The sequence below is a fragment of the Cydia pomonella genome, chromosome 14 (genome assembly GCF_033807575.1).
Source record: "Cydia pomonella isolate Wapato2018A chromosome 14, ilCydPomo1, whole genome shotgun sequence".
NCBI classification, from domain to species: domain Eukaryota; kingdom Metazoa; phylum Arthropoda; class Insecta; order Lepidoptera; family Tortricidae; genus Cydia; species Cydia pomonella.
The window spans coordinates 4,829,186-4,839,390 of NC_084716.1; the positions used below are offsets into that span (position 1 = coordinate 4,829,186).

General features: G+C 36.3%; 2 protein-coding genes across 2 annotated transcripts; both read left to right on the top strand.

The window, feature by feature from the left end:
• Nucleotides 1-5,877: 5,877 nt before the first annotated feature.
• On the top strand, nt 5,878-6,634 carry LOC133525241 (uncharacterized). Its single transcript, XM_061861542.1, has 3 exons — nt 5,878-6,086; nt 6,162-6,239; nt 6,321-6,634. The coding sequence occupies exons 1-3, from the start codon at nt 5,878-5,880 to the stop codon at nt 6,493-6,495; spliced, it is 462 nt and encodes a 153-aa protein (XP_061717526.1). The 3' UTR covers nt 6,496-6,634.
• Nucleotides 6,355-8,109, top strand: LOC133525332 (glycoprotein gp100-like). Its single transcript, XM_061861619.1, has 3 exons — nt 6,355-6,491; nt 7,295-7,755; nt 7,803-8,109. The coding sequence occupies exons 2-3, from the start codon at nt 7,348-7,350 to the stop codon at nt 8,070-8,072; spliced, it is 678 nt and encodes a 225-aa protein (XP_061717603.1). The 5' UTR covers nt 6,355-6,491; nt 7,295-7,347; the 3' UTR covers nt 8,073-8,109.
• The last annotated feature ends 2,096 nt before the right edge of the window (nt 8,110-10,205 follow it).

Genomic DNA, 10,205 nt, shown 5'->3' on the forward strand with positions numbered 1-10,205 from the left:
CCGTCTTTTCCTGGGTACGTCTCAATAACTATGCCCATCGGCCAGTGCAACGGCGGGGCGTTGTCAGTGATAATAAGAACTACAGTCCCAACGGTGATAGGTCGCGAATCGGTGTTCCATTTTTCCCGCGTTTGTAACGTATGTAAAAACTCCAGGGACCAGCGTCGCCAATACGATTGTACCAGTTTCTCGAGTAAACTATAACGAGATAATCGATGAGTCCTCTCTTCTGTTATCTCCGCGGCGGGTAGGGACCTTAAGGGTACGGTATTCAAAAAATGGGCCGGTGTGAGCGGTGCGGGCTCTGCGGGATCGGCACTCAAGAGGCCCAAAGGCCTACTGTTCAATACAGCTTCAATCTGACACAAAAGCGTGTAAAGCTCGTCGTATGACAATATTTGAGCGCCAATCACCCGAAATAGGTGAGTCTTAAATGATTTTACAGCCGCTTCCCAGCTGCCTCCCCAGTGTGGGGCGTTAGGTGGGATAAATCTCCATTTTACTTGATTTTCTAGAAGCTCTTTCTGAAAGATGTCAGAAAAACCTTGATTAAGGAGATTTTTCAAATGAGAATCAGTTCCGACAAAATTCGTTGCATTATCTGAATACATAGTATCTACCGGACCTCGACGGGATATAAACCGTTTCAGCGCGTTAAGGAACGTTTCTGAACTTAAGTCGGCGCATATCTCTACATGAGTGCTGCGCGTGGTCAGGCAAATAAAGACACAAACGTACATTTTTTGACTCTTAGCGCCGCGTCTTCGCACCAAGGTAACGTTGAGCGGTCCGCATAGATCAACTCCGGTATGCGCGAAAGCCTTGGAGATTTGTAGTCTGCATTCCGGCAGGTTTGCCATTGCTGGCGGCGTTGTTCCCTTTGGACGTGCCTTGAAACACCGCACACATGACTCAATTCTGGAGCGTACAATACCCCTAGCAGACAATATCCAATACCGAAGCCTTAACAATGAAAACAAATGTTTTTCACCCGCGTGGCAATTTTTGCGGCTCCTGTGATCTTATATGCTAAACTTATGATAAAACAGTTATGGTTAGAACACATCGAATGGGATGAGACTCCACCCTCGGCTATTATTGACACGTGGGCTAAGTTCGTTAGAGATTTACCGCTTCTTAGCCAAATGAGAATACCGCGTCACGTAGGCGTAACGTCTGCCTGTACGGTTACACTTTTAGCCTTCGCAGATGCGAGTGAGAAGGCTTATGGTGCGGTACTGTACTTACATGTGGTAGCTAATCAAAGCATATCATTGCGATTTTTGTGCGCGAAATCGAAATTGGCCCCGATGAGGGTTGTGTCTTTGGCCCGTTTGGAATTATGTGCGGCATTGATTATGTCGAAATTGGTTCGAGTAGTTATGGATCATTATACCGCGCGAATCACACTCTCTCAAATATATGCGTTTTCGGATTCGACCGTGACCTTGCACTGGATTCACTCCAGTCCCCACCGATGGAAAATTTTCGTCGCGAATAGGGTGGCAAAGATCCAGAAGAATTTGCCATCGGATTGTTTCTTCCATGTATCAGGGAAGGAAAATCCAAGCGATTGCCTTTCGCGTGGGCTTACACCCTCCCAACTATTGGAACATCCCCTGTGGTTACAAGGTCCATCGTGGGCTCGACTGGAACGCTCAAGATGGCCCATAAAACCTTTCGTTGCGAGCCCTGAGAGCGAAGTGCCGGAACAAAAGGTGATAGCCTTACCCACTATTGCGACTATGCCCCCCCCAGAGGAGGAGCCTGTGTTGTACACGTTGTCCAAAAGGATCTCATCTTGGTTAAGATACCTGCGCGTGATTGTTTACGTATTACGTTTCATGAAATTGCTGCTATCCAAAGGCGCGGTTACGGTAGAAGACACGGAAGCGGCTGAGGTAGCCGCTATCAAGGCTATTCAGACTGTGCATTTTCCTGAATATTTGAAGGCCAATCAGGCTAGCAAAGTTCCAGCCTCGAAGGCTATTCGGAAACTTAGGCCCATCCTAGTAGATGGAGTGTTGCGAGTAGGAGGTAGGTTGGACAACGCTAATCTCACCTTCGATCACAAACATCCATTTCTGCTGCCGCGTAAGGATCATGTCGTTAATCTGATTATAGATTATATGCACCGCAAAAATTGCCACGCGGGTGAAAAACATTTGTTTTCATTGTTAAGGCTTCGGTATTGGATATTGTCTGCTAGGGGTATTGTACGCTCCAGAATTGAGTCATGTGTGCGGTGTTTCAAGGCACGTCCAAAGGGAACAACGCCGCCAGCAATGGCAAACCTGCCGGAATGCAGACTACAAATCTCCAAGGCTTAGGCTCTAATTTTGCCAAGCATATTTTTTTTAGACGAGCCTGTCGTGATTACAATGATAAATTTTCAAATGTAGATATTTTTTCATTATCATTTTGTAAATACAGTAGCATTCTGCGAAGTTCAATCTTTTCTTTATAAATATTGTACGTTTTCTTTTAAGTACCTAGTAACTATATATTATTTGCACGCATAACAACTATAGCGATACATGTATTTTTAATTATTTTGTATTCCACTTTAAACTCTGTACTATGTCATGCATTTATTAATTACCTACCGATGTTTTGAAGTCCCTGTACGCGTGACAGACAAGAAGATGCCTAACACCTTCCCTGTTTCGATCTGTAATTTACTATGTATACTTTTATTTTCAATGGAACTAAAGGTCTGTTTGTTATCACTTAAGCTTATATATATATTAATATGTGACTGTTTGTTTCCTAAATAAATTAAAAAAAAAAAAAAAAAGTAATGAATTGGAGTTTGAATACTGAAATTTCGTTGCTGTCTTACTTTCAAAACTGTCATTGGAACTGAAACTGTCGCAGTGTGTACTAAATGGTACAGGCACATGTCAATGATACAATATGCTGCAGTCCTTCCAATACCGAGGTCACCGTGCACGATAATTGGACCAGGTAGTGACTGATTAGCCTGCATCGCTTTCACTGAATACTGCTGCTCTTGCATATTGACGGCTAGCAGGAACTCAACGAACAATTGTGGGTCCGGAATGGCATTTTCTAACCATTCCAAATACTTGAAGTGGTGCATTGTCCTTGAATCTCCAGTTTGTTTGTGGATAACAGTCATTGTTGTGCTGATGTACTGGGGCTTCATCCTGATGCTTCCCGTCTTTATGATAAACTCCTTCAATATGTGTAAGCTTTATTAAGTATTTAATATTTTTACCATTCTTAAAAATTATAAAGTCAATTATTTCAGTAATTTATTATTTAATTTCAGACCAATAGAAGATAAGAATTTGGAATTCCATTCCCGTAATTTGGAAGGGCGAGGAGAAATCACTATCGCTGTACCAAATTTCAGAAGGATTCTTAAAATGAAAAATATTGTTGGAAATCAAATTTACCGATCCGTTTTCATGTCAACGTATCGAAATATTGGGATTATGGAGTAAGAGTTTGATAAATAGACACTTTGTCAGTACTAATTTCTAGAATTCTAGCTTAAGCTTTTTTACTAAGTTATTGCATGCCTTAAGCGTGAGCGTAGGTATGTTATACTATCGTCTAAAAATCAAAATCCTGTGATTCGGCACATTAATTTATATCTGACAGACATAATATACATGTAAATCATGTCAATCTGGAGTTGCAGGTGTACATAGGCTGCGGAGACTGCTTACCATCAGGCAGGTCGTATGCTTGTTTGCCACCGACGTAGTATTAAAAAAAAAAAAAAATGCTATAAAAATACATTGTCAGATACAGAAATGATTACTGATCTATTAAAAAGTTTTTTTTTAAATTGTTTTTAATCACTATTTTTATATAATAAACGTTTTTAAGTACTCGTAGTCATGAAAATTAAAAATATAGCCGTTGTAAACACTATAGCTTTAATAAAAATCCACTTTTTCCCTTTTTTTTTAATTGATTCATTATATATTTGCGAACATAAGGAATACAAAATCGTAGCGTCAAGTCGTTTTGTTTAATTACAATGAATTTATTTCGGTTGGTCTCTCGAGAGATTTTGCTGTCTTTTAGCAGTCTTGTATCATTTTTTTTCTAAATACAGCTGGAAATAGCTTAAACTATACATAATATATTATCATACCGAATGTCAGTAATGTAGTTATGATATTATTGCATGCCTTAAGCGCTAGTGTAGTTTTTTTATCTTTATTAAATTGTTTTTTTTTTTTTTCAATTCGAAAATGTATTATAAGTCTATCTAAAAATTGAAAATAATAAAAGGACTTTTTTTGTGTTATCAAGAACCTCTATTTAAATAATATACGAATGACATAAACGCTTAAGGCATGCTTATTTGGTTTTACCAAACTTTACCCCTTTTTATTAATTTTACAGGTTTCCTGCGATTCTGTCTGATATAACGTCGAATGCACTTCCATCTATAAATGCACAGAACTCTGATATACTGTGCTGTAATATGATTCCACAACCAAAGTAAGTTATTGCCTGTTAAATCTTAGACGGATTTGTCAGTATGAATCTTTATAGACACAAAACTTTTACTGGTTACTAAGAGTTCAAAATTTTCAAAAATAAACCGCATTTTCAGGGCAAGTCTATTTTTAACATCAATTATTACGATTTTTTGTTCTATTCTTTTTTTCTATATCAATTTCGAAAAATTAATGGCATTTTATTTCATTGATAGAAAGCCTTAACTCGCTCTCAAAGTTGTGTAAATAATGCTACTGGATTGGTTTTCTTTTATACATTGCTGAGACATATTATAATGTTATTTCTTGTTACAGGTCTCAGTTCTTGGGAATCTTAGAGCCAATGACAAAATATGGCATATATATTTCAACATTCCTACTATTAGTGTACTTGTTTTTTTTTTTTCAGAAAATTTAGAGCTCTAATATCTTATTAATGACGCTTATCAAAACTTTTTAATCATATAATCAGTTTTATAGCATTTTTATCTCTAGCACATGCGAATTTCACTATTGTAAATATCTTATGAGTTTATGACTCATAATATTATTTTTATCTTATGTCATTTATTTAATTATAAAACAGTTGATACAATGTAAGCAGTCGATCACTTTTGCAACTAATACTGTTATTTTACTATAAAAATAAAATTGTCGTGACCTATCTCGTATCTAACATTAACTGCCATTACCAATCAAAATTCATAAACTATTGAACAGATGACGGCAGTTTTCGTCGAGCTTTAAATTTCATATGCACACAATGGACTTATATGGACATTACACTCCCACTTTCAAACATTTCCGCAGCCTCACATCTTACAACTTCACATTGCCCTTGATAAAATGGCTACACGTTTCGCCACACCCAACCAGGTCTTAGATACCAACAATTTTGTTTACCGATCTTCAAACATGTTCAAATCCTATTTCGATAACTTGACAGTTCTTGGAATAACAATAGCATGTCTGTACGTATTTTTATGCACTCGACAACACAAAGAAAACTCGACTATAATCGTAGATCAATAAGATGCAGAATTCCGTATGATTCACTGTCACCGTAAGAAAAACACCTTAATTAGATGACGAAATTGAACCGCCATTTCTGAAACGGTATCAGTTGAACTCACACGTGTGCTCTTATATTTTAATGAACTTTATCAAAATACTAACTTATAAGTGTTAATATTACCTGACATTTCTTAATATCGTTGTGACAAAGAAATTTACAGTGAAACACTTGCCAATTTACTGGACAATCGTCAATGCAAAACTAGTTTTAGCGATTTGTACGTTAAAGGTATTTATAGATTCTGCATAACAATAACAGTAGTTTTGCTTGCATTATTTTTTACGTTGATTAAGTTTTGAATCAGTTTTTAGATTAAATATGGAGTACCAGAACATGAGTTTTGAACGTGAAGTACCGACCGAATGGCCTTTCCAACAATTTCGAAATGAAATTTTAAAAATGACGTTGAGAGCGACTTTACATCACTCAGCAGATCAACAAGTTATTTTGACTACAAATAATGTTTCTGCACTGCTAACATCAAACGAAACGGGGACCAGATACATTTTTAGAAAAATTGAAGAGTTGTAAGTTGTAACTTCATTTTAAATTCTGCATTTTTAGAAATTTAATATTTTTAAATTGTGTATTTTTAATTTTAGGCCTGATGAGTTTTTCCAAATGCATTTAATAATACCGTCAGAAATTATGATGCTTTTTAACGGAGAAACAAGCCTGATGTAAGTTTTATTGAGTATTTAATATTTTACCATGTTTAAAAATTATGAAGTCAATTTCAGTGATTTATTATTCAATTTCAGACCAATAGAAGCTGAGAATTTGGGATTCCATTCCCGTAATTTGGAAAGGCGAAGAGAAATCACTATCGCTGTACCAAATTTCAGAAGGATTCTTGAAATGAGAAATATTGTTGGAAATCAAATTTACCGATCCGCTTTCATGTCAGCGTATCAGAATATTGGGATTATGGAGTAAGAGTTTGATAAATAGACACTTTGTCTGTACTAATTTCTAGAAGCTTTTTACTAAGTATTTTATTAATTTTACAGGTTTCCTGCGATGCTGTCTGATATAACGTCGAATGCACTTCCATTTATAATTGCACATAACTCTGATATACTGTGCCGTAATATGCCGAAATTTTTCTGTCATCATCCCAAAAGCACATTCAACTGTTTTCCTAGCTCTGCTGGGTCGATAGTTAAAAACTCTTCTTACGTTATTAATCATAATCATAATCATTCTTTATTGCAACCATGGTACATTTTCATTTTCATCATTTGGTAAAACAGATGGCGGTGGTATGTTCAAACTAGAGTGCTCAATCCAGTATTTCATCGCTGACGCTTTGAATATACCCCCATCACTGTTTCTTCCTGCATAACCTGTTTCAATAAATGTGAAAAGACCATCAGCATCACTGCAAGCCATTAAGACTAAATTAAGACTAGATTAAGACTAGAGTTAAAGGACTTGTAATTGAAATTGCTTGAACCAGTTTTAGGTAACTTTTCTATTCTGATATGTTTGCCATCGAAGGAACCCAAACAGTTAGGTAAATTCCAAAGCAGATAGAATCTTTCGGAAATCTTCTTCCAACCAGCCATGTTTGGGATCGGCATATAAGTTTTACTTAGCGTATCCCATATAATAATTACAGTTTCTGCAATAATTGCACATATTGTATTGTCTCCTCTTGCGAAATATGATGCCAAGTTTTTAAATGTACTTCCTTCGCCAAAATACCTAAAACAAAACCATGGTTTAATTACAGGTGCTGAATGCAAAGAAAAATGGCGAAATATTCGCAATGTTTATGTACGAAATATGAAACCCGGTAAAAGCGGAGCTGGAGCAAAAAAGAAGAAACCATATTACTTAAATGAGGTGATGCAGTTCACGTTGCCATTTATTAAATTATCAACAGAGTCGGTTTCTGGGAACCTAGTCAGCCCACCAATCAACGAAACGAATCAACCTGACGTTTATGATGATATCACCGATGATGAAGATGGATCGCAATCAATACTGGCCAATTTTAACAATTCACATACATCTATTAATCAGATAAGTACAGAACATGAACCAATTCCATCACCACAGTCACCGACAGTGCCGACGCCTTCGCCACAATCTCGACCATTGCCAACGCCATCGCCACATTTATCAACAGCATCAGAGCCGACGCCATCACCGGCATCGATGACTTCAAACCTTTCTTCGAAAAAAAAACCCGCAAAACAAAAAACTCCGTGGATGAATGCATTGTTGATTACTTTAAGGCTAAACAAGCTAAGGCAGAAACAGCTGAAGATCTTGCACAAAATCCAAAAACAATGTTTCTGCTCAGCTTATTGCCCGATCTAGAACTAGAACCTATGTCCGACAGCCAAATGAGAAAATTTAAACGAGGTGTTATGCAATTAATAGACGAAATTCTGGAGGATAAGCCTAAGCCTACTACAACAGCTTCAGTAGCAGACTCAAATATTACTTTATATTATGAAACAATTGGACAAGATTTCACCACACCTGTTGTCAATAATATTTGATAAATTAAATAACATTCATTTAAGAAATAACTATCAATACTTTACCTGAGTGTTATTAACCCATTCATTGCCGAAGACGCGAATTCGCGTCCTATGTATGTGTAATCGTAATGCCGAGGACGCGATTTCGCGTCCTCGAGTTATTTGTTTTTTTTTGCTAGAAAACAACTGTACTTAAATGCTGATACCAAAATGTTACTTTATTTATGAAGGATAATATTATACTGTTGCTGGTTTTTGGATTCAGTGCATCTGTAATTTTCATAATTCTTATCTCGGATGCCGAAGACGCGAATTCGCGTCCCATGTTATGTGTAATCGTTATGCCGAGGACGCGATTTCGCGTCCTCGAGTTGTGTTTTTTTTTTGCTAGAAAACAACTGTACTTAAATGCTGATACCAAAATGTTACTTTATTTATGAAGGATAATATTATACTGTTGCTGGTTTTTAGATTCAGTGCATTTGTAATTTTCATAATTCTTATCTCGGATGCCGAAGACGCGAATTCACGTCCGATCGTAATTCCGGGGTCGCGATTTCGCGGCCTCGTTTTTTTACTAGAAAACAACTATTTATTTATTTTTTGAAGGAGAATATTATACTTCGGTTTTTGGATTCAGTGCATTTGTAATTTAGAAAAAATAGTTTTTGCTAGAAAAACACTTATTTAAAAAAACTTATCCCGAGATGTAATTTTTAAAGACAAATTGTATACTGTTACCGGTTATTAAAATAAACACATTTGTAATACTCAACATTTTCATTTCGGGTGAAGCGGAGGCGGATTCCCGTCCATTATGTTTATATTAGGTAATTGTCATTTACCTTTTATCGCGAAAAATATTTAATGATAGTAATTTAATCATGTGCCATATACTTTATAAGTGATTGTGGCAATTAATAATACAAACTACTAAAATAATTTAGATACGCAGACATGTTTATGTCCAGGGGTACTAAACATTTTCGACTGTATATTTAACTATAATAAAATGGGTTGCATTTAATATTTAAAGTGTGAAGAAAATAATGAAATGAGACCATTTCTTTTTATCTACTATATACTTAGTTTTGTTACTAGTCACGAATAAGAAATTATTACAACCAATATGGTATAGCCACTTGCGAGTCGTTAAGAAAATACCCGGTTTTACCTATGTATACTTCTTGTTAAAGTAATAAATCTAAACGGAAAATAAACTTAAAAGTTTAATAGTAAGACAGAAGTATCCTTTTGACCCATTCATTGCCGACATGCCGACGTGTACATGAAACAAAAGAACGCGGTGACTAATACCCCTACTCTTAATCTCCCGGTGGCTAATCCCCACTGCAACCCCAGGTAAACCGTAAAGGATTGCAAATGGACTCACCTCATTTGCAACTTTATGTTCTTAGAGTTCGCAATTTCTTTCGTCCTATATTTTGTATTGTTTGCGTTGTGTTGACATTCAGTCCTCCGCTTATTTTTTGATTTTCTAAGCTTTTTCGAGTATGTGTTTGGAACGTTGAGCTTCTCTCCATACTACTTCTACGTATTGGACTGTTTTGGAAGATGTGTTGGAAGTGAATAGACGCAGTGACTTCTAATAGGATAACGAGGCTTGGGCGGTGAGTACGAAAACTTTATCAAATGTTATAAATTATGTTACACTTAATTTATACGTGTTGCGTGTATATTAGCTGTTTAATGTATTTTATGTAGGTACAAATGTTAAATAACGGTTTTAATTTGTATCTATTTATTTTATTTATATACATTAGTCTCTTTAAAGCACCTACTCAAATGATATGGTTTGATTACATGCATTGATAACCTTCTGTATAGGCCATAGGCCTACATAATTCCGTATTAACGTTCGTAACGTATAAAGCGACTATACCTTATGTTATGTACAGTGATCGGGGATTTATTTATATATTTACTAGCATAATGATTGAGGTAATTCACCCCAAGAGGCATAGAAATCCCCGATCACTGGTTATGTATATTATAGTTGCACTAATTGCAGGATAATAAAAAACACCACGCAATTGAATTGACACAAGCCGGCTAATACTTAAAGCCAACAAAGTATATCTTGGTCGAAGTCGGAACTCATTCCTGTTGTAGCCTATTGGCGAGGTGTAT